General features: G+C 45.1%; 1 protein-coding gene across 1 annotated transcript in view; it reads left to right on the forward strand.

Moving 5' to 3' along the window:
- ITGA8 (integrin subunit alpha 8) overlaps positions 1 to 25,496 on the forward strand; it is a 278,907-nt gene that overhangs the window by 137,381 nt on the left and 116,030 nt on the right. The window contains exons 12-13 of the mRNA XM_082258730.1: positions 19,849 to 20,054; positions 23,671 to 23,862. Of these exons, the coding sequence (XP_082114856.1) occupies positions 19,849 to 20,054; positions 23,671 to 23,862 (398 nt within the window). The remainder of the gene's footprint in view (positions 1 to 19,848; positions 20,055 to 23,670; positions 23,863 to 25,496) is intronic.

The raw sequence follows: 25,496 nt of genomic DNA on the forward strand, positions 1-25,496 counted from the left end.
GGCGTCATTATGCTGCTTAGATTCAGGGACAGAGCACACATCAACGTGCTGGCTGCTGATTAGGGAAAGATAGGCAGGAAAAAACCATTTGTGTCCGGATAGAATTGAGGGACAGGTCGGAGTGTTTAGGCAGGGCGAGTTGTAGGCATTTTAGGGATAGAGTCTGCTGAATTATATAGGGTCAGTGTCTTCTACAAACTACAATCGATATTGCTGTGTGGGGGGTGGGGTCTGCACTCAATCCTGATCTACGATCTCTTCTCAATCCTGTTAGGGACAGAGTCTGCTGAATTTTAGGGAAACTGTGTTCTACAAACTACAATCGATATTGCTGTGTGGTGTGGGATTGGAGATAGGCAGGTGTCAGTGATCCACATCCATTTTTCTGTGTGTGAGCTGCAGTGAACACAATCTTTTTGGGCTGCAGTGAACACAATCTTTTTGGGCTGCAGTGAACACAATCTTTTTGGGCTGCAGTGAACACAATCTTTTTGGGGTGCAGTGAACAAAATCTTTTTGGGGTGCAGTGAACACAATCCTTTTTGGTGTGCAGTGAACACAATCTTTGTGGGGTGCAGTGAACAAAATCCTTTGTGGGGTGCAGTGAACACAATCTTTTTGGGGTGCAGTGAACAAAATCCTTTTTGGGGTGCAGTGAACAACATCCTTTTTGGGGTGCAGTGAACACAATCTTTTTGGGGTGCAGTGAACAAAATCCTTTGTGGGGTGCAGTGAACACAATCTTTTTGGGGTGCAGTGAACACAATCTTTTTGGGGTGGAGTGAACAACATCCTTTTTGGGGTGCAGTGAACAAAATCCTTTTTGGGGTGCAGTGAACAAAATCATTTTTGGGGTGCAGTGAACACAATCTTTTTGGGGTGCAGTGAACACAATCTTTGTGGGGTGCAGTGAACACAATCTTTTTGGGGTGGAGTGAACAACATCCTTTTTGGGGTGCAGTGAACAACATCCTTTTTGGGGTGCAGTGAACACAATCTTTTTGGGGTGCAGTGAACACAATCTTTGTGGGGTACAGTGAACAGAATCTTTGTGGGGTGCAGTGAACACAATCTTTGGGGGGTACAGTGAACACAATCTTTGTGAGGTGCAGTGAACACAATCTTTGTGGGGTGCAGTGAACACAATCATTGTGGGGTGCAGTGAACTCAATCTTTGTGGGGTACAGTGAACACAATCTCATACTGAAGGTTTGAGGGTGCTGCCTGTTCCATACTCCCCCTACTCCTCATCTAGCCTTTTAGGGGTACAAACAATAGTAATTGGGGCCTAGTGTGGTTGTGTACGTGTGATATACATACACTTTTTTGGGATCATATTTTCTATTCCGCTATTTAATCAAAAACCTTTGGGGATCAGTTAAATTGGGGGATAGTCTGTGTTGGTACGTGTGAGAGAGATCCACCTTTCCAAGTTGTTGGGGTTCATCTCATACTTCTGAAGGTTTGAGGGTGCTGCCTGTTCCATACTCCCCCTACTCCTAGCCTTTTAGGGGTACAAACAATAGTAATTGGGGCCTAGTGTGGTTGTGTACGTGTGATATACATACACTTTTTTGGGATCATATTTTCTATTCCGCTATTTAATCAAAAACCTTTGGGGATCAGTTAAATTGGGGGATAGTCTGTGTTGGTACGTGTGAGAGAGATCCACCTTTCCAAGTTGTTGGGGTTCATCTCATACTTCTGAAGGTTTGAGGGTGCTGCCTGTTCCATACTCCCCCTACTCCTAGCCTTTTAGGGGTACAAACAATAGTAATTGGGGCCTAGTGTGGTTGTGTACGTGTGATATACATACACTTTTTTGGGATCATATTTTCTATTCCGCTATTTAATCAAAAACCTTTGGGGATCAGTTAAATTGGGGGATAGTCTGTGTTGGTACGTGTGAGAGAGATCCACCTTTCCAAGTTGTTGGGGTTCATCTCATACTTCTGAAGGTTTGAGGGTGCTGCCTGTTCCATACTCCCCCTACTCCTAGCCTTTTAGGGGTACAAACAATAGTAATTGGGGCCTAGTGTGGTTGTGTACGTGTGATATACATACACTTTTTTGGGATCATATTTTCTATTCCGCTATTTAATCAAAAACCTTTGGGGATCAGTTAAATTGGGGGATAGTCTGTGTTGGTACGTGTGAGAGAGATCCACCTTTCCAAGTTGTTGGGGTTCATCTCATACTTCTGAAGGTTTGAGGGTGCTGCCTGTTCCATACTCCCCCTACTCCTAGCCTTTTAGGGGTACAAACAATAGTAATTGGGGCCTAGTGTGGTTGTGTACGTGTGATATACATACACTTTTTTGGGATCATATTTTCTATTCCGCTATTTAATCAAAAACCTTTGGGGATCAGTTAAATTGGGGGATAGTCTGTGTTGGTACGTGTGAGAGAGATCCACCTTTCCAAGTTGTTGAGGTTCATCTCATACTTCTGAAGGTTTGAGGGTGCTGCCTGTTCCATACTCCCCCTACTCCTAGCCTTTTAGGGGTACAAACAATAGTAATTGGGGCCTAGTGTGGTTGTGTACGTGTGATATACATACACTTTTTTGGGATCATATTTTCTATTCCGCTATTTAATCAAAAACCTTTGGGGATCAGTTAAATTGGGGGATAGTCTGTGTTGGTACGTGTGAGAGAGATCCACCTTTCCAAGTTGTTGGGGTTCATCTCATACTTCTGAAGGTTTGAGGGTGCTGCCTGTTCCATACTCCCCCTACTCCTAGCCTTTTAGGGGTACAAACAATAGTAATTGGGGCCTAGTGTGGTTGTGTACGTGTGATATACATACACTTTTTTGGGATCATATTTTCTATTCCGCTATTTAATCAAAAACCTTTGGGGATCAGTTAAATTGGGGGATAGTCTGTGTTGGTACGTGTGAGAGAGATCCACCTTTCCAAGTTGTTGGGGTTCATCTCATACTTCTGAAGGTTTGAGGGTGCTGCCTGTTCCATACTCCCCCTACTCCTAGCCTTTTAGGGGTACAAACAATAGTAATTGGGGCCTAGTGTGGTTGTGTACGTGTGATATACATGCACTTTTTTGGGATCATATTTTCTATTCCGCTATTTAATCAAAAACCTTTGGGGATCAGTTAAATTGGGGGATAGTCTGTGTTGGTACGTGTGAGAGAGATCCACCTTTCCAAGTTGTTGGGGTTCATCTCATACTTCTGAAGGTTTGAGGGTGCTGCCTGTTCCATACCCCCCCTACTCCTAGCCTTTTAGGGGTACAAACAATAGTAATTGGGGCCTAGTGTGGTTGTGTACGTGTGATATACATACACTTTTTTGGGATCATATTTTCTATTCCGCTATTTAATCAAAAACCTTTGGGGATCAGTTAAATTGGGGGATAGTCTGTGTTGGTACGTGTGAGAGAGATCCACCTTTCCAAGTTGTTGGGGTTCATCTCATACTTCTGAAGGTTTGAGGGTGCTGCCTGTTCCATACTCCCCCTACTCCTAGCCTTTTAGGGGTACAAACAATAGTAATTGGGGCCTAGTGTGGTTGTGTACGTGTGATATACATACACTTTTTTGGGATCATATTTTCTATTCCGCTATTTAATCAAAAACCTTTGGGGATCAGTTAAATTGGGGGATAGTCTGTGTTGGTACGTGTGAGAGAGATCCACCTTTCCAAGTTGTTGAGGTTCATCTCATACTTCTGAAGGTTTGAGGGTGCTGCCTGTTCCATACTCCCCCTACTCCTAGCCTTTTAGGGGTACAAACAATAGTAATTGGGGCCTAGTGTGGTTGTGTACGTGTGATATACATACACTTTTTTGGGATCATATTTTCTATTCCGCTATTTAATCAAAAACCTTTGGGGATCAGTTAAATTGGGGGATAGTCTGTGTTGGTACGTGTGAGAGAGATCCACCTTTCCAAGTTGTTGGGGTTCATCTCATACTTCTGAAGGTTTGAGGGTGCTGCCTGTTCCATACTCCCCCTACTCCTAGCCTTTTAGGGGTACAAACAATAGTAATTGGGGCCTAGTGTGGTTGTGTACGTGTGATATACATACACTTTTTTGGGATCATATTTTCTATTCCGCTATTTAATCAAAAACCTTTGGGGATCAGTTAAATTGGGGGATAGTCTGTGTTGGTACGTGTGAGAGAGATCCACCTTTCCAAGTTGTTGGGGTTCATCTCATACTTCTGAAGGTTTGAGGGTGCTGCCTGTTCCATACCCCCCCTACTCCTAGCCTTTTAGGGGTACAAACAATAGTAATTGGGGCCTAGTGTGGTTGTGTACGTGTGATATACATACACTTTTTTGGGATCATATTTTCTATTCCGCTATTTAATCAAAAACCTTTGGGGATCAGTTAAATTGGGGGATAGTCTGTGTTGGTACGTGTGAGAGAGATCCACCTTTCCAAGTTGTTGGGGTTCATCTCATACTTCTGAAGGTTTGAGGGTGCTGCCTGTTCCATACCCCCCCTACTCCTCATCTAGCCTTTTAGGGGTACAAACAATAGTAATTGGGGCCTAGTGTGGTTGTGTACGTGCGAGATACATACACTTTTTTTGATCATATTTCCTATTCCGCTATTCAATAAAAACCTTTGAGGATCAATTGAATTGCGGGATAGTCTGTGTCGGTACGTGTGAGAGAGATCCACCTTTCCAAGTTGTTGGGGTTCATCTCATACTTCTGAAGGTTTGAGGGTGCTGCCTGTTCCATACCCCCCCTACTCCTCATCTAGCCTTTTAGGGGTACAAACAATAGTAATTGGGGCCTAGTGTGGTTGTGTACGTGCGAGATACATACACTTTTTTTGATCATATTTCCTATTCCGCTATTCAATAAAAACCTTTGAGGATCAATTGAATTGCGGGATAGTCTGTGTCGGTACGTGTGAGAGAGATCCACCTTTCCAAGTTGTTGGGGTTCATCTCATACTTCTGAAGGTTTGAGGGTGCTGCCTGTTCCATACCCCCCCTACTCCTCATCTAGCCTTTTAGGGGTACAAACAATAGTAATTGGGGCCTAGTGTGGTTGTGTACGTGCGAGATACATACACTTTTTTTGATCATATTTCCTATTCCGCTATTCAATAAAAACCTTTGAGGATCAATTGAATTGCGGGATAGTCTGTGTCGGTACGTGTGAGAGAGATCCACCTTTCCAAGTTGTTGGGGTTCATCTCATACTTCTGAAGGTTTGAGGGTGCTGCCTGTTCCATACCCCCCCTACTCCTCATCTAGCCTTTTAGGGGTACAAACAATAGTAATTGGGGCCTAGTGTGGTTGTGTACGTGCGAGATACATACACTTTTTTTGATCATATTTCCTATTCCGCTATTCAATAAAAACCTTTGAGGATCAATTGAATTGCGGGATAGTCTGTGTCGGTACGTGTGAGAGAGATCCACCTTTCCAAGTTGTTGGGGTTCATCTCATACTTCTGAAGGTTTGAGGGTGCTGCCTGTTCCATACCCCCCCTACTCCTCATCTAGCCTTTTAGGGGTACAAACAATAGTAATTGGGGCCTAGTGTGGTTGTGTACGTGCGAGATACATACACTTTTTTTGATCATATTTCCTATTCCGCTATTCAATAAAAACCTTTGAGGATCAATTGAATTGCGGGATAGTCTGTGTCGGTACGTGTGAGAGAGATCCACCTTTCCAAGTTGTTGGGGTTCATCTCATACTTCTGAAGGTTTGAGGGTGCTGCCTGTTCCATACCCCCCCTACTCCTCATCTAGCCTTTTAGGGGTACAAACAATAGTAATTGGGGCCTAGTGTGGTTGTGTACGTGCGAGATACATACACTTTTTTTGATCATATTTCCTATTCCGCTATTCAATAAAAACCTTTGAGGATCAATTGAATTGCGGGATAGTCTGTGTCGGTACGTGTGAGAGAGATCCACCTTTCCAAGTTGTTGGGGTTCATCTCATACTTCTGAAGGTTTGAGGGTGCTGCCTGTTCCATACCCCCCCTACTCCTCATCTAGCCTTTTAGGGGTACAAACAATAGTAATTGGGGCCTAGTGTGGTTGTGTACGTGCGAGATACATACACTTTTTTTGATCATATTTCCTATTCCGCTATTCAATAAAAACCTTTGAGGATCAATTGAATTGCGGGATAGTCTGTGTCGGTACGTGTGAGAGAGATCCACCTTTCCAAGTTGTTGGGGTTCATCTCATACTTCTGAAGGTTTGAGGGTGCTGCCTGTTCCATACTCCCCCTACTCCTCATCTAGCCTTTTAGGGGTACAAACAATAGTAATTGGGGCCTAGTGTGGTTGTGTACGTGTGATATACATACACTTTTTTTGGATCATATTTTCTATTCCGCTATTCAATAAAAACCTTTCTAGGGCAAGATCTTAAATTACAGAAATATGAGGAGACCGTCAAATAAGGGCCGTGGCCTGGGTCGTGGTGCTGCTGGTAGAGCTCCTGTTGCAAGGAGAGGACATGGTCGATCTGTGCCAGCTACACGCACAAGTGAAACACCTTCCTCAAGTGTGAGTAGGCGACAGAACCTGCATCAGTATTTGGTAGGGCATCAAACGCCCCTAGAAGTGATGAGGCCAGAACAAGTTGAGGCGATAGTAGATTGGTTTGCTGCTGACAGTGCCTCCAGTTCCTTCACATTGTCTCCCACCCAGTCTACTGCAGAAAGGTCAGAGTTGGCACCTGCAGCCAATGTCCAACCGTCTTTCACCTCACCCCCTTTCAAATCAGGCCAGCAGTCTGAGCCCCAAGCCATACAGCAGTCTCTTATTCTTTTTGAGGACTCTGTCAGCAGGGTTTCCCAGGGCCATCCACCTAGCCCTGCCCCAGAAGTGGAAGAGATTGAGTGCAGCGATGCCCAACCACTTATTTCTCAAGATGAGTACATGCAAGGATCATCGCAGCACGTCTCCGATGATGACGAAACGCAGGTGCCAACTGCTGCGGCGTTCAGCATTGTGGAGACCGACAAGGAGGGCAGGGGTGAAGACTGGGTGGAAGATGATGTGGAGGACGATGAGGTCCTCGACCCCACATGGAATGAACGTCATGCAGGTGAACTGAGTAGTTTGGAGGAAGAGGCGGTGGTCGCACAGAGCCACCAGCACAGCAGAAGAGGGAGCAGGGTGCAGAAGCGGAGCGGCCGTGCCCTAGACACTACGCCCGCTACTGCCCAACGCAGCAAGGGAACGAGCGCACCAAAGTCAGCTCAAAGGAGTTCTCTAGCGTGGAAGTTCTTTAGAAAATGTGCTGATGACAGGACACGAGTGGTTTGCACCCTGTGCAATCAGAGCTTGAAGCGAGGCATGAACCTTCTCAACCTGAGCACAACCTGCATGATCAGGCATCTAAGTGCAAAGCACGAGCTGCAGTGGAGTACACACCTTCAAAACCAAGAAACGTCTCTGGCTCATCCTGCTTCCTCTTCTGCTGCAGTCTCGGCCGCTCCAGCCACATCTGTAGTGATACCGGCACCTGCCACCCCGCAAACAGACGATCTGTCAGCAACACCACCACCTGGGTCACCAACAACCATCTCCACAATGTCCCGTGGAAGCGTTCAGCTTTCCATCTCCCAAACACTTGAGAGGAAGAGGAAGTACCCCCCTACCCACCCGCGATCCCTGGCCCTGAATGCCAGCATTTCAAAATTATTGGCCTTTGAAATGCTGTCATTCCGTCTGGTGGAGACGCACAGTTTTAAAAACCTTATGTCGGTGGCTGTCCCACAGTACGTCGTGCCCAGCCGCCACTACTTTTCCAGGCAAGCCATCCCTTCCCTGCACAACCAAGTGGGGGAAAAAATCAGGTGTGCACTGCGCAACGCCATCTGTGCCAAGGTCCACCTAACTACGGATACGTGGACCAGTAAGCACGGTCAGGGGCGTTATATCTCCCTAACGGCACACTGGGTAAATGCAGTGGCGGATGGGCCTGAGGCGGATAGCAATTTGGCGCATGTCCTTCCACCACCGAGGATTGCAGGGCGCTTCAGTTTGCCTCCTGTTCCTAACTCCTCCTACTCCGCTTCCTCATCCTCTACCGCCTCCTCATCCGGACAGCGTAACACCTTCACCACCAACTTCAGCACGGCCAGGGGTAAACGACAGCAGGCAGTTTTACAACTTGCCTGTTTGGGGGACAAACCACACACCGCGCAGGAGTTGTGGAGGAGCATGGAACAGCAGACAAATGAGTGGTTGCTGCCAGCGAGCCTCAAGCCCGGCCTGGTGGTGTGCGATAACGGGCGAAATCTCATAGCAGCTCTGGGCCTAGCCGGTTTGACGCACATCCCTTGCCTGGCGCATGTGCTGAATTTGGTGGTGCAGAGGTTCCTTAAAAACTACCCCGATATGTCAGAGCTGCTGCAGAAAGTGCGGGCCGTTTGTGCGCACTTTCGGCGTTCTCACCCTGCTGCTGCTCGCCTGGCAGCGCTGCAGCGTAACTTCGGCCTTCCCGCTCACCGCCTCATATGTGACGTGCCCACAAGGTGGAACTCCACCTTGCACATGCTGGAAAGACTGTGCGAGCAGCAGCAGGCCATAGTGGAGTTTCAGCTGCAGCACGCACGCGTGAGTCGCTCTGCGGAACAGCACCACTTCACCACCAATAACTGGGCCTCCATGCGAGACCTGTGTGCCTTGTTGCGCTGTTTTGAGTACTCCACCAACATGGCCAGTGGCAATGACGCCGTTCTCAGCTTAACTATCCCACTTCTATGCCTCCTTGAAAAAACAATTCGGGCGATGATGGAAGAGGATGTGGCACAGGATGAGGAGGAGGAGGAGGATGAAGAGGTAACATTTCCAAGGCTTTCAGGGCAGTCATTCGCAAGGGGCTCCGAGGGTGGGTTCCTGCACACGCAAACGCCAGGGACGCAATTGTCCAGCAGGGGCACAGTTCTGGAGGATGAGGAGGATGAGGAGGAGGAGGAGCTGGAGGAGGAGATGGAACCATGTTCACAGCAGGGTGGCACCCAGGCCAGCTCATGGCCATCACTGGTGCGTGGCTGGGGGGATACAGAGGACACGGACCATACACCTCCCACAGAGGACAGCCTTTCGTTGCCTCTGGGCAGCCTGGCACACATGAGCGATTACATGCTGCAGTGTCTCCACAACGACCGCCGAGTTGCCCACATTCTAACTTGTGCTGATTACTGGGTGGCCACGCTGCTGGATCCCCGTTACAAGGACAACGTACCGTCCTTAATTCACTCACTGGAGCGCGATCGCAAGATGCGCGAGTACAAGCGCACGCTGGTAGACGCCATGCTGCTGGCATTCCCATCTGACAGCGGGGCCACAGTGGAAGCACAAGGCAGAGGAGGAGGAGGAGGAGGTCGCCAACGCAACCAGGGCACCGCCAGCACCTCAGAAGGCAGGGTTAGCATGGCCGAAATGTGGAAAAGCTTTGTCAGCACGCCACAACAAACAGCAGCACCAGCAGCTCAGATGGAACGTCTTAGCAGGAGGCAGCATTTTACCAACATGGTGGAGCAGTATGTGTGCACACGCCTACATGTAGTGAATGACGGGTCTGCCCCCTTCAACTTCTGGGTCTCCAAATTGGGCACATGGCCTGAGCTTGCCCTTTACGCTTGGAGGTGCTGGCGTGCCCTGCAGCCAGTGTATTATCTGAACGGGTATTTAGCACGGCTGGGGGCGTTATAACAGACAAGCGCAGCCGCCTGTCCAGAGACAATGTGGACAAGCTCACGTTCATTAAAATGAACCAGGCATGGATCCCACGGGACTTTTCCGTACCTTATGCAGAATAGCAATGGATACCGACCTTACCCACCCATTGTTCCATTTTTGCTCTTTCTCACTCTTTTGGGGTGTACCCTCATTTAAAATTTGTGAAAAGAAGCAGTGTTGGCTACCTCGTCCTCCTCCTCAGGGCCAGATTAATGTAGGGGCTATTGGAGCTGCAGCTCCAGGCCCCTACCTTTTATATAGGCCCCGGGTTGGCCATATTCACTGTTACCGCTCTTCTGTCACTTGTAAACACAGAAGTCTGGCTTCTATGCTCGCTTCCCCAGGCAGCACCCTCAGAACCTCCCCACACAGCGTGAAGGCCGGACAAGGAGGGACAGTTGGCGATGCATGGATGTGTTTATGGGCTTCAGAGACAGCATCCCATGTTGAATTAGGCATGCATGGCTGCACCCTTCCTCCTCTGGGTGCATGGCAAGGCACGGCCCTAAGGCCCTTCAAAATCCTCAGCACCAAGCCCATGATGCTGTTAATCCGGCCCTGGTCCTCCTCCACCGCCGCTTCCACCTACACCGCCCATAGGTGTGCGCAGCCTATTGCATTAAGGTGTGCACCCCAAAGTTGAAATACACATGCATGTGTTTGCCAGCAGGGAGAGTAATGTATCGGGGCCATGTACCTGTAGGCAAGGAGAAATAGAGCAGAGCAGGTCCCAGGGAGATCTTTCCCATCTCCTCACTGGCAATGCTATGTGCCCTAGGTGATTAGGGTGTGCCCAGGCACACCCAGCACACCCTGTGCGCACGCCTATGTCACCGCCACATCCACCACCACCTCAACCTCCCTCCTACTCCATATGGGCCTCGTCCTTCAGAGATGAAGAAGAACATTGTTTTATTTTTCTGTTTTTTTTTTGTTGTTTTAAGTTATTTCCCTATCCACATTTGTTTGCAGAGCACTTGCCATGCTCTTAATTACGTTTTGCTGCCATTTGCAGCACTCTAGCCCTTTCCTTTGGTGTTTTAGAGCCATTTTAGTGCCTTAAAGTTCGGGTCCCCATTGACTTCAATGGGGTTCGGTGTCCGGGAAAAGTTCGGTAAAAGTCCGGGACACGGACCCGGACTTTTTTTTAAAGTTCGGCCGAACCCGTCGAACACGGACATCTAGGTGTCCGCTCAACCCTACTGTCGATGTAATTTCCGCAAGAGCCGGAATCGATCATACCCCTGGTTGTGATCCTATTTTGGTCCCACTGCAAGGTTAGATGAACAAAAAGATATGGGTTAGAAGATGGAGTTGTTATCCCCCCCACCAAGGTATCAAGACACTCACCCTCCTTTTTACGAAGTGGACAACCACTCCTCACCCTCCTTTTTACGAAGTGGACAACCACTTATCAAATGGTCAGCAGAGGAACAATACATACAAAGGTTTAAAGACCTTCGTCGAGCCCATTCCGTAGATATTAAAGGGGAACGTAACATGCCAACCTCCATGGGAGTGGGTTCCTCTGTTATGTATCGAGATGAGTTTTGTGGTAAAACCACAGATTTTTCAGCCCTTCTTTCACGCAGACGTCGGTCAATATTGATGCTGAGGAGAATTAAGGAATCAAGGGTCTCAGGTAATTCAACCCGGGCGAGTTCATCTTTAACCAATTCAGATAACCCAAGCCGGAATTGTGTCTTTAAAGAGCCGTCATTCCAACCTGAGTCAAGGGCCCACCTCTTGAACTCTACTACATAGTCCTCGGCAGGTTTTCTCCCCTGTCTTAATGTTCTAAGATGGCTGTCTGCAGTACTCTGTTTGTTGGGATCTTCATATAATCGGGAAAATTCTGCTATGAATTCAGTATAGGAATTTAGTAGTGGGTCATCACTTTCAAGGAAGGAATCTGCCCAGGCCCGTGGTTCACCAGACATATAGGAAATAGTAGTACAGACCTTAATATGGTCTGTGCTATAAGTACGGGGCTTTAGGCCATACATTAATCGACATGCGTTTATAAATTCACGGAATTTCTTGCGATCACCAGTAAACACTTGTGGAGGATTTACTTTAGGTTCACGAGGCTGTGTGGCAGCAAGTTGTGAAACTTGAGCAAGTTGCTGCGTAAAGCCTGGTTCTCTCTCTGTACTTCAGAAACTGTCTGCACAAGTGTATCCATCTTCTGAGAAAGATGCATAATGTGAGTGGCCATATCTGCTGGATCCATTTGGGGTTCGTGCAAACTGTCACACTCTCTCTAGATTGTCTGATGGAATGAGTCGTCAGCTGCAGATACCACTCAGTAGTATGTGTAGAGATAGTAACTGTCACGCTCTCTCTAGATTGTCTGATGGAATGGGTCATCAGCTGCAGATACCACTCAGTAGTATGTGTAGAGATAGTATTAAGTCAGTTAACTTAAAGCGGAGTTCCAGCCATTTACTCACCTGTCCAACGGTCCAGCGATGCGGCCGTCCGAATCCTCGATCCTCTCCCTCGGCGCCGGCATCATTGCTGTGGGCACCCGGCTGTACCCACTGCGCATGCGCGAGTCGCGCTGTGCGCCGTGATTGGCCGGCAATCTTCTGGGACCTCTGACGTGTCCCAGAAGATTGCAGGGAGGGAGGGGGATAGGAGAACTTCCGTTCAGGGCGCCGCGGCGCTCCGAGCGGAAGTGGGAGCGGGTACCTGTCAAAACTAGGTACCCGCTCCCCCTCCAAAAAATTACATGCCAAATGTGGCATGTCGGGGGGTCAGGACTCCCTAAAGCGGAAGTTCCACTTTTGGGTGGAACTCCGCTTTAAATCTCTATACTCATCACAGTGGCAGAATTACCAGTCCTTGTACACACATGACACACATGTAAAGCAGACGCACAACAGTATGCAATAGCGTGAAATAGCAGGTGGCAATGGACTGACTGCACAAGTACTAGTAGTTAAGAGAGAAGTTCCCCTTGGGGTGGGACTTTAAAGGCACGCATAATAATTTATAAATTAAAAAAAAAAAGAATTAACAAAGATAAATTTATTGAATGAAATACATATACAAAAAAAGTTTTAAAAGATTATGGCAAGCTGTATACAATTCATATAGTCATGTGGCAGAAGGATACCGCTGTAGTGAAGGTAAGTGCCCAACACGTTTCAAAGACATAAGTCAAAGCTCCTTCTTCAGGGGAAACCTTTAAATAGCGGTAAGATCTGCCGTGTGACTCTTTAAAGTGTATGTCTGCCAGTAATGTTAAAAGCAAGTGGCTGGATTGCTCTCATCGCTGCATTGGGGTGCCTCATTGGGGAAAATGGATGGCTTTGGAGTAAAGACAATTCATGCAAACAAGTTCCAATTGTGAGTGCCCATCAGCTGAAAGCTGAATGGAGACAGCTGAAACCCAAGAAAAATGGGAGATCTTGTCAATCTCATGGGCTATTATGGAACCGTGCAGCAAACATCCACCTTCCAGCGAGTGAGCAATACGGTACTAGTAGCTGGGCACACAGGAGGAGCAAGCAAGCACACAGGGGTATATATCCTCTTCATGTGATGGGAGGAACAGGTATTTAAATAAGCAGGAAGCCAACAGTTAATAAGTAGTAACTCGTAGTTGTGGAATTAGCTGTAGAAGAGTCAGGGTCCCCTATGGGATACTTATCATAGCAGAAGCAACTTCAGGAACTGAGGGAGTAGCGGCATAAGAGATCAAAGGGAGAAGCAGGCAGGCAATGTTCCGGTCTGGTGAGGAGAGGGAGAGGTGCAGCGTCCTCAGAAAGCTCTAGTTTGCAAACAGGAACAAGGAACAGGCAAGGCTTCCGGTGTGTAAGCGGTTGCACGAACAACGGTATCCCCATACCGCTGTTTTTAAATAGCCGCTCTGAGCGGCGCTAGGAAATGACGTCACGCGCGACGTCCAGCGTCACCAGGTGACGTATGCGTTCCACCGGACCGAATAGTGGAACGCAAACGGAAAAAAGCAGGAAGTAAAGTGATGTTCTTACACCTCGCTTGTTTTCTGTAGCTAGGGTTTTGGCTTTTTTACAAAAAGGGGTTAAACAGCCCTTGGCCTTGGGAACTATTAGGGGCAGGTGTCGGCCCTGGCTATTTACTTCCAATGTCCATTGGCTACTAATAGCTTGATTCGCACTTTCATTCAGGGGGTGCGTCATCTGGCTCCTCCGAGAAGATCCCCGTTACCGCCGTGAATCTCAATCTGGTTTTGTCTGTTCTTCAAAAGTCCCTCTGTTTGAGAATATTAGGGAGATTTCTCTGCCTTCCTTGTTACAGAAGGTTGCCTTCCTGGTGGCTATCACTTCTGCTCGCAGAGTTTCTGAATTGGGGGTGCTATCCTGTCGTTCGCCTTATTTGGTGGTCCACAGGGATAAAGTGGTGCTCCAGCCAAAACCGTCCTTTCTTCCTAAGGCGGTGTCAGATTTTCATATTAATGAAGACATCGTGTTGCCTTTCTTATGTCCTAAGTAAGGAGGTTACCTTGCACTCTCTGGCTGTTGTTCAGGCGATAAGGGTTTATCTGACGGTTACTGAGTCCTTTAGGAAATCTGACTCTCTCTTTGTCCTTACGGACTGTCCTTGCAAAGGTTTGGCTGCGTCCGCTGCGACCATTTCGAGATGGATTAGGCAGAGGGTTGTTCAGGCTTATTTACTCAAGGGTCAGGTACCTCCTTTCCCTGTGAAGACTCATTCTACCAAGTGCCTCTTGGGCTTTTCCCCATCAGGCCTCGGTGGTACAAGTTTGTAAGGCAGCGACTTGGTCGTCTGTGCACACCTTTACCAAATTTTACAAGGTGGATTTGTTGGCTTCTTCGGATGCCTCTTTTGGCCGCAAGATTTTGCAGGCTGCTGTTTCATAAGAGAATGTTTTTATCTTATTCTCTTAGGGGTCTTTTACCTGGATGAGCTCATGTTGTTTTGGTTGAGCTTCCTGTTACCCAGTTAGCTACGTTTAGCCTTTGGAGTTTACGCTACTTTCTGGTTGCGTTTTTCCCACCCCTCATGCCTATACTGCTTTGGGACGTCCCACACAGCTCATGAAGATGAGGCTGCATCTGTCAATGGACGATAGAGAAAACAAGATTTTTGTAAGAACTTACCGTAAAATCTGTATCTCTGATGTCCATTAAAAGACACAGCACCCGCCCCTCTGATGGGGTTGGTTTTTGGTTGTCTTCACTGCTTGCAACTAATCTGATGTGCTGGGCTGTGTCTGTGGGGGTTATGTATGGAGAGACAGCCCCGTGGGCGTGTATATGCTAAAACTTTGTACTAACGTACTGCCTAGACTACTCCTGCAGGTGGAAGCATAACCCACACAGCTCATGAAGATGAGGCTATGTCTGTCAATGGACATCATAGAAACAGATTTTACGGTAAGTTCTTACAAAAATCTTGTTTTTTTTACCTTGCACCAAGATAGGGCGATTCTACGTCCACACCCAGGTTTTTTTGCCCAAAGTGGTGTCCGCTTTTCATCTGAATCAAGACATTACACTGCCTTCCTTCTTTCCAGATCCTTAAACAGCAGAGGAAAAGTTGTTGCATTCTCTCGATGTAGTGCGTGCATTTAAGGTCAATTTGAAGATGTCAGCTCAGATTGGGAAGACCTATTTTTTGTTTGTGCTGCCAGAAGGGCCCAGGAAAGGGCAGGCAGCATCTAGGTCTACTATTTCTCAATGGATTCACCAGGTTATTATCCAGGCTTGTGGTTTAAAGGGGAAGGTTCCACCCTTTAAGGGTAAAGGCACACTCTACAAGAAGAGTAGGTGCTTCATGGGCAATATGCCATCAAGCTTTTATGGCTCAGATTTGTAGGGCCACTACTTGGTCTTCAGTACATACATTCACTAGACTTTATCAGGTGAATGTTAGGGGCCGAGAGGCATCTGCATTAGGATACATAGCAGGCAGCTATCTAGATCTTTTTCAGTCTCATGGCAGTTTTTATATTCAGTGCCCCCCTCCCCTTAAGTGCATTGCTTTGGGACGTCCCAGATAGTAAATATTATGGCTGCTCTGTATCCCGTGATGTACTATAAAGAAAATTGTTTTTTTCTACAGCTTACCTGTAAAATCCTTTTCTTGGAGCACATCATGGGACACAGAGGTACTTCCTTTATGGGAGGGCTTATATAAAGGGGGACTTCCTGTCTTTTTAGTTGCCAGTGTCCGTTCACCTATAGGTGGCGTACAACCCAGATAGTAATTATTATGGCTGCTCTGTGTCCCCTGATGTACTCCAAGAAAAGGATTTTACAGGTAAGCTGTAGGAAAAATCCAATTTTTATCGGCTGCAGGAAAATGGAAGAGATTGGTTCCTCTATATACCGCAGCCCCTCCTATCCAGGTGTACAAGGGAGCTGCACAGACCCCCTGGAGCATGGGGCCAGGTCACAATTGCAACCCCTGTAGGTATGCCCCTGGGTGGAACCCCTACAAAAGCTCCCCAACATCAACATGTGCCAAGGGTAGCATGAGGTGCACATACAACCCTATTTAGAGGGTCCCTGTGGACTAAATTTATAATTCTGATTTTTACAGTCTTGTCTCATGATATTAGAATTGGCCTTTACACCAAGTTGACGGAGGTCTGGATGCATAAAAATTTCCACTGAACTTTTTGGGAATGTTGGCAATTATGCTAAACAGTGCATACCCCAACTGTAATTCGCTATGACACAGTGCAGAGCCTACAATGTTAATGCACTGAGGGATCATGTGACGTTTAACATAATTTGCACCCCTTCACCCTGGAAACTTTTATTTTTAGAGCAGAAATGATCACTTGGATCATATAATTTCTTTTCTATTGTGGAAACGTGTAAACATATGTGTGTGTATACATTTCAAGGTATTAATCATTTTCATAGCTGAATAGTAGATGATATGTTGGCTGCAGGCAGCCGTTTATCATAATTCTATACTGTATTGGAAAGGGTAAACATTTACACAATGCATATGTTTATGTCACATCATATACACATTCCCCCTCATAACGAATAGATTTTTATGATCCCTGTTATAGAGGCTTGTGTTAAATTCCATCTGTTCCGAGAGCTGCCTGTGCAGTCAGGGAGGTTAATGCCCTGTGTAGCTTATGCTTATTTGTTAACTCTGTTGCTTTTTAGAAACAGTTATACATGTATACTATGACATATTTATCCCGAAACCAATTTTGAAAACCATTCACCAACTTAAAGGGAAGGAGAAATGAGACAATGGTTTAAATATAAGCAAAATCTGTCAAACAGGTTTTCCCACAGTTCTTAAGCCATTGGCAACAGTCTTGGGATTCCCAGTATGCACAGTCAGTAGCCACTTGCTTAGAAATGCAACATGCTGTCCCAGTGTAGCAACCAGGGCCCAAAAAAACAACAATATCTCTCCTGTGCTCGAGTGGTATGCGGGAAGGTGAATCTTCTAGGCGGTTTTATGACACAAATGAAGTGGTCTTGCTGCCCCCCTCAGGACCAAGGGTATCCAAAAGGCACTACAAGAAAACAAGAGAAGGGTGCACCGATCTTGTGCATTACCACTTAAAAGTTTATTAAAATCAAAGAAGGGTAGCGTTCAGTGGCGATTTTAGTTCTGAGGAAAAGGTCCTCCCTCGAAACGCGTAAGCCACATCAGGTTTGAGGACGCCATCACGCTATCCAGCAGTAGAGAAGTGTCCTGGAAGCGAGCCGTGCCCATTTCCTATATGCTTGTTCCAATGCTACGTTTGTGAGTATATTGTACACTACCCTTCTTTGATTTTAATAAACTTTTAAGTGGTAATGCACAAGGTCGGTGCCCCCTTCTCTTGTTGTTTTCTAGCAACCAGGGCCCCCCAAACTAAGTGGATTTCCTGCCCCCTTGGACTATCTGGTTTGTGTCCCCACTCTGACCACAGTCAACTTGCTTGACTGGGGCTGATTGGACAATTGCTTTCAAGCAGTTGTGAGCAGATAAATCAAAGGACAAGGATGGAAATCATTATGTATTTGTAAATTGGCATCCAGCTGAGAAAAATCATAACTAGTGTTATGTGTATCCACGTGTAAAAGTTTTTCTGGATCTTTGATCAAAAATTGAGGCCTTGATGTTGTATTGGTATTAGAAGTTGTTGAAAATTAATTGAGTCCATGAAAGCACCAATAAATGCTTGGGCAAACAATTTTGATCCTTTTTCGCCAGAACGTTCAAACAAAAATCTACAGATGTAGGACCACCTTTAGAATCACACTATTAGGGCCAGATGAGACAGGTATGCAAACCACATCAAGACATAGGGTGTGGAGCCAGCAAGAGACCAATCTGCATTAGTACATCTAGAACCCATGGGTAGAAGAATACAGCAAAGTTGCACCCTCCCATGTTACAAGCTCAGTTTTAGGTATACAGAACAGTACTCAGTACACTCTTCTACCAGCAACAACGTGCAAACTCTGCAGGGATAGCAACAATAAGGATCTGGCCAGCTGGCACTGCCAGGTATGGATGCAGTATGTGTCTTTTATTTTATTTTGAAATGTGTTTACAGACAGTAGCATTTTTATGTGTTCCATCACTGGCACTTCTGTTGCCCTGGGCCACAGCCTAGGCTATGCAGAAATCTGACACAGAGTAGCACCACAGCAGGAATCAGGTCTGCTTATCCTTTAAAAGGGTCAAAACCAATACTGCTGACGGGGCTTTGCAACAGGCACTGAAGTTCACACCAAGGCTGCAGAACAGTTGCTAAATGGCTAACCCAAAACTTGATCTTATCCCTCCCCGAAGACTTCCCAGGGAGTAGATGCAGTCGGGTCAAGCTTGACGAGGAGGATCTCAATCTTTCTCTGGTGGCAGAGTTATCATTTACCCCATCCTACTGCTCAAGGCTTTCAGATAAACAGTTCACCATGGATGCCAGACTACCAATGGATTATTCCCCCAACCCCCCCCCCCCCCCACAGGCACAACTGTAGTAAACAAATGTTAAAAAAAAAATCTGTTGAGAGAAATCGCCAAAAAAATAAAATTCAACAAACCTTTGTGCTCAGTGTAAAATGTGTACAGAAAAGCAGGACTCTACCATCCGAATACTAGACAAATTGCATAATGAAAGAAAGGTGCACTGTCCCTTTAATAGTCAGACCATCAATATAAACATCACATAAAACTAGTGCAAACAGTCATGAAAATATGCAATACAATGTTTTAAAAAATTAAAGTGTTACTAAACCCATAACAGTAAAATAAATCTGTATATGCAGTAAGCATGCTTGTTATACTCAATGTGGAACTAAGGGGTTAATCCTCTGCATTGTGTAAAAGGCTGTTTGATCTGTGTGCACAAATCCTCCTCTTCTTGCGTTGCCAGTTACTCAGTCAGTCAGGCTGCACATGCTCAGTTTGGTGTGTATTGCTGGAGAGTATGTTTTTGTTCTTGGGAGAGTGCATGTGATCAGCACAGGGCCAATCAGCACTGTCTAGACAGAAGGTCAGGAGTCCTGCATCCTTTAACCAGGCACTGATAGAAGTCACAAGACTGCTATATAACGCTAATGAGAAAAGGCATTTAGCAGTTTATATTTTTTTGTAAAATGATTACATTTCCATGTTCTGTGTACTGTGGGAGACCAGATATAGTGAATGCAGGGCCTTGGTTTAGTAACACTTTAAGAGAAAAATTTGGAGACTTCTATTGCCTATTTGTTCTTCCAAAAACGATAGGTGCCTGGCAGTTATGAAGATGCTTTGGGTCACTGACCTGGATCTAGGGATAAGAAATTCTGACTATTATCTGACTTCCATTTGCTTGCTCATTGTCTTTATCTCAGATGTATGTAAGCTAGACCAAGCCAAAGAGCTAGCATTTTCAGAAAAAGACCCTCAATGATAGCCCACTATTATATTTTAGACCACTTTTTAGCTGCTTTTTTGGTATAAATCAAGCACCAAATCTGGTGAATATAAATGTTAGACTTCACCAGGTTTGTACAAAATTCCCTCATGGTGGTCATGCACATCCCAAAAAAACACAAGAAATGGATAAATTTTAGTGTCACTTAAAACAATCCTGCAATATAGGAGTAAAATCACACAGTTGTCTTTAATCTACGAGCAAAGTGTTTACACTTGCACCATTCTAATTATACTTGTATTTTGTGCAGATTGGATGATGTCCTGGTAGGGGCACCGCTCTTCATGGACCGCGAATTTGAGAGTAATCCAAAGGAAGTGGGCCAAGTCTACCTCTACTTGCAGGAAAGACCTCTTATTTTTAAAGATGCCCAAGTGCTGATGGGGACTGAAGTGTTTGGAAGATTTGGCAGTTCTATTGCAAATCTAGGGGATTTAAATCAAGATGGATTCAATGGTAAGAGTATATTCTACTACTGATGGATATTTCTGGCATGATTTTATACTGGCGCTCATATCTCTGTGAGGAAAGATCTTGGCGCAGCCACCTAAAGTGGTTGTAAAGGCATTCCCTTCCCACCTCACCTCCTACATACTTGCTCACTTGATCCAGCGCTGTGCCAGTCTGTAGTGGCTTTCTCCTCTCTCCCTGCATTCACAGGACACAGAAGGAGGAGCAGGAGCCATTAGAGGAAGGGTTAAAGGAGTTGTAAAGTCAGAATGTTTTTTTATCTTAATGCATTCTATGGTTGCATTGCATACTAACTCATTATGAAACACTTACCTTAGAACGAAGCCCCCGCAGCAGCGCCCGCACAACGCTTACATGGCCGACATGTTAACCCGTCTTCCCTCCGGGTTTGCATCCTCCGGCCATCTGATTGGTCGAAGGCGTGATGACATCACTCCCACGCCGGCACAGGGTTCTGAAGGAATGGCACAGGCGGCCGATCCATCAGAGCACATGCACCAGTGATGTCACTGGCTGCATGCAAAGTACATATCTCCTAAACGGTGCATGTTTAGGAGATATTTACACTACCTATAGGCTTACCTATAGGTACAAATTACAGAGGAAGCTTTACTTCCTCCTTAATGCTTAGAGGGTGGTTATGTGTTATGAATAGGTTTGATTGTCAGGATTTGCTTGAATAGTGGGTAAGCGTCAACATTTTCCCTTTTCTCTGCTGAAGTGGAAGAGATTTTTACGAAGTAACCTATATCAGGGGATACTTGGTAAGCACAGGGTTCTATAAAGTGATGCTTGCTTCAATATCAGATAGCACAGTGGCTTAGTGGCTATCCCTTCTGCCTTGCAGCACTGGGCTCCCCAGTTCAAATCCTGGTCAGGAACCTCTCTGCGTAGAGTTTGCACATTCTCGCTGGGCTTGCATGGTTTTCCTTCAGGTATTCTGATTTCTACTCATACTCCAAAGACATTTTATACAACATTATATAAATACCTATAATAAATAATGTATAAAATCCCTGTTTTGGTAATGCCTTGATATGTAAAATCAGCACACTGATAAACCCCTGATCTGCCCAACTATCATACTGTATATCTATTCATTAAACAGACCTATATTTGTTGTCACCATTATGAACATCGTTCTCTAATCTAATTTTATCTCACAGATGTAAGTATTAGCATATTGTAATAAGGAACCTTTGTTTCCTGCGTGTGTGACCCCAGTCTTGTTACCCAGGGTGACCTTCCGCTTACTGGTGTCTGGATTGTACAGCTTTCCACACGTCATTTCATAGAGTGCCGCTACGAGGATAACCTCTCATTTAACCCCCATTTCTCTCCTGAATTGTGTCTGCTAGCTCCCTAATAACTTCCACATTTACTGCACAGCTTTGCTAGCTGACATCCCCCCCCCCCCCCCAGGGCTGTGTGCTTTGTGGCACACCCAATGCTAGAAATAAGAAGCTGGACTGTTATCTTGGTGGTAGTCAAAAATAAAGCATTGTTATAAAATATGTTGTTAAAGGAAATCTACACCTACCTTAATCTGTCAACTATGTAAAAAAAAAAAAAAAAACTACACCATTTGTGTATAGAATACCTCCCAGAAATCTTATTTCCTACTCATGTGAGTGGCTTCCTGCTCTTTCCACAAGTCTGTGCAAAGCTGAAAGTCAAATTAGAGGTAACTCCTATTATAGCAGTTTCATTTTTTTCTTAGATACTTTTAAAAGAGAAGTATCGTTGTTTTTTTGTTTTTTTTTTTAGGAAACATTTATACTCACGTAGGTGGATGTAACATCAATCCAATTAATCTGTCCCCTGCCGCTTTCAAGACTGAGAACTGAGCGATCAAAGACCACTGATCCCTCAGTTCTCAGTCTTTAGTGATCAGAGAGCTGAGGACTGTTAGTCACCGGCACTCTGCTCTGCCCCTCCATCGCTCACTGGGCTGTGGAGGGGATAAGAGCATCTGGCTCAGTCTCCTAGTGGCTCTCTGAGAGGCTGAGCCAGCAGCTAGTTCAGGCATCTCTGTGGATCCTGACTGTAAAGTTAGGATCCTTCTCCAGCATGTAAAGATATGAGAGTTACTTTTTGTCTTGGTGACCACCAAAAGAGATGGGAACTTCAAAATCTATGGTTGTAGGCAAAATAGAAGGCGAGAGAAAATCTTCTATGTACTATGTACATTGCCCTTCCATGTGCACCTTGCTGCAAAAGCTAGGTATAGGTTGGGATGGTTGCCATTTCTTATTGCACAGTTGGACCGGCTGAGTGACGTCACCCCACCCACTGTCAGCTGAAAACGGGTCACAGAAATGCAAAACATACTGCACTCCTCTGATCCCAAGGAGAAGTACAACCAAAATACCTTTTAGCTGTACTTCTCCTTTAAGGCTCTTCATCTAAAGTGGAGCAGAAGATGTTCTGTCCTATTGTAAAGCTGAGATTGATCTGGTGGTGATAATCAAGGCTATGTCTCCCCCTTAAAAGCAATTTTGAAAAATAATCTAAATGCTTAGGGGGAAAAGCAGCTATCCTGACCACTCTGAAGTTGAGCTAGTTTACTTACCAGCATGTCTGTGAAGCGTGAAATTAATATGTACCAAGTGAAACCCACACAAGCACAGGGAAACTTCATGCAAATGGTGTCCTGTTTGGGATTCAAATAGAGAATCCTAGTGCTGGAAGCCAGAAGTGCTAACTACTAACCACAAATGGCCTGGTCGAGAAAACATTGGTTTCCTAAAAATGGAAAAAAATATGCAAAAATATGCTGTATGCAAATTTGATCATCGTAAAGTGAACCTTACCTTTATAAATCCAGACAAAAGTAAGAGATTCACTTATCTCACCTCCCCCACCTAGAAGTACACAGTCATCTTTCCTTCAATTCCCAGCCACTACATTTAGAGACTCCAAACCAACTGGTTAGAGCTTGCATGGCTATGAAATCCTTCCATGGATCCTAGAGACAGTTCTATGCCAATCACGAGGCACTGTCACATGAGAGAGGAGGAGTGGGTCACATGCCTACCCATACCCATAGGTACTGAGTGTTTCAGTCAAAAAAATCATTCAGAATTTCTTCTAAGACATCTTTAGAATGATACCTTAGAACAGAGGTGTCCAACCTGAGGACCTCCAGATGTTGCAGGACTACATCTCCCATACTACTCTGTCAGCTAAGAGGCTGGCAAGGGGGTATGGGAGATGTAGTCCTCCAACATCTGGAGGGCCACAGGTTGGACAACCCTGCCTTAGAACGAGTGTTCCATGGAAATTTATTGTAGCTTCCTTTTTTCTGATTTACTTCTGAGGCTGTATCACATTTGTCAGCCAGTGGCTGATGTTCTGTGTCACCGCAATCAAAAAGGCTCAAACTTGTTTTGAGTAATATCAGTGGCCTCTCTGCTAAAGGTAAAGTAATCTCTGTGGCTTCTCTTTATTCTCCACTCAGAGCTGAAGTTTAAGATTTGCACGGGGTCCTTTAAATTCTACTGACGTGCAGGGGGTTCATTTACATGTTCTTTGCAGAGTCTCTTCTTATTGACTGGATATGCAGCAGCAGTCCTATCATTTATGTTGTTTGATTTTGCAGATGTTGCGATCAGCTCTCCATTTGGAGGGAAAGATAGAAAAGGAAGAGTATTTATTTACAACGGGAACAGAAATGGATTGAACAAGGACCCTTCCCAGGTCCTAGAGGGATCCTGGGCCTCTGGCACCCTGCCGGCTGGATTTGGCTTCACCCTGAGAGGGGATTCAGACATAGACAAAAATGATTATCCAGGTATGATATGATTTATTCCATCTCTATTCTGCTGAGAAAGGTAATTCCGTCCCTACATCTGGAAACATCATCATCTACAGATATGAAAGACTGAAAGAGTCTCATCATATCATTTGGGTTCTTGAATAACTTTAGTGAACATTTTAATTCAGCTGAGCTGAAAAACTTAGAAAGTGGTCATATGAACACTAAAAAAAGCAATAAAAATGTATTCTTAATCGTTTTCTTTACAACAGCAATATGTTTTAGTATTGTTGAATGTCTTCTGATGGGCTTACATCTGCTTTAGGTTGACCTAACTTCTGAAAACTAACCTTTCGGTTGGATTTGGTTTCTCTCAGAGGAAATAAACAGATACACCTTTCCTGCTCTTGCTTTCTTCCTGACTACTGTGGGCACTTTATCTGCCAACCCATCAGCCAAGCTCTATATTGAGCACATCTTAAAAATTGGGGAGACATGATATCCAATCAGGGCATGACTAAAGGACCCAAAGGAACCTACATTCCCTTCACTAGGATATTGTAAAATCGTTTTTTGTATACCATCTCTGCTTCAGTGTCATCACAAACTCAAAAACATAGGAACTGAATTTCTACAGAGTTATTGTGGGGAAAAAAAAACCCTTGTTTTTTTGTATTTGTGAAGGCAGCATTGACTTTTATTTTAGAAAGTCTTTTTTGTAGAAAGTGGATCTTAACCGAAGGGATATGGGAACCGATGATGGGGCTTCTGGGACTAGGATTCTGAATAATCCAAAAAAAAATAGCAGATGATAATTTTATTTGTTTCTAAGAAGACCAGATCAGATTTTGAAAATTGGGTGGGATTTCAGGAAATTTTAGTGTGAGTAACTTGGAGCTTACTCTAGCCTGGTAATGAGGGTGTGCTTAGTTGCCTTCACAACTACTTATTATTGTATTATTGAACTTTAAAGTGATGAAAATAACTTGATGTGTCACATGACATGCAAGTAATACTGTCAGTAACCGGACCTCAATTCCATATTTTAACTGCGCAAAAACAATGATTTGCCATTCTTATATAAAGTTGACAACATCTTTATGATTTTCTTCCAGCTGTTTTTTTCCTAGCTACATATATGTAGGAAAAAAAAACAACATTTTTACCTTCTATGAGTTTTACAGGAACTTAATAAAGGTGGCACTGATGAGGATTTCAACAGACTTGTAAAGGGTGTATTGGAACATTAGTGGGCAGTTCACTGGGAGGTCTGTAATGAACAGTTAAAGTGACCCTGTCGCTATACAAAAGTTGCTAATCCAAGCTATGCCTGCAGAAGAAATATGAATATTCATCTTTCCTGATGCCCACACCTATGAGCACTTCTCAAATACTGAGAAATCTTCTGCTGAACTCCTTAGACAAGCTGGAGAGTGAATTTCCTGGTTCCCCCGCAGCTCCCAGTGGTTTTCTCATGCTGAGCACCACCCATTTATGGATTCAGTAATCGTGTAGATATCAGCATGTGGAACCAAGGTGAGCAGCAGTGGACCCAGGAGATAACTATTCCCAAAAGTGGGAGTGTTTACCTTCTTTTACAGGTTTGGTTTGAGTTAGTTGTTTTTGTATAGTGACAGGGTCGTTGAAAGGAGCCCTGGCCTAGCTATGGC

The sequence above is a fragment of the Pelophylax lessonae genome, assembly GCF_965119305.1.
Source record: "Pelophylax lessonae genome assembly, chromosome: 5".
NCBI lineage: Eukaryota > Metazoa > Chordata > Amphibia > Anura > Ranidae > Pelophylax > Pelophylax lessonae.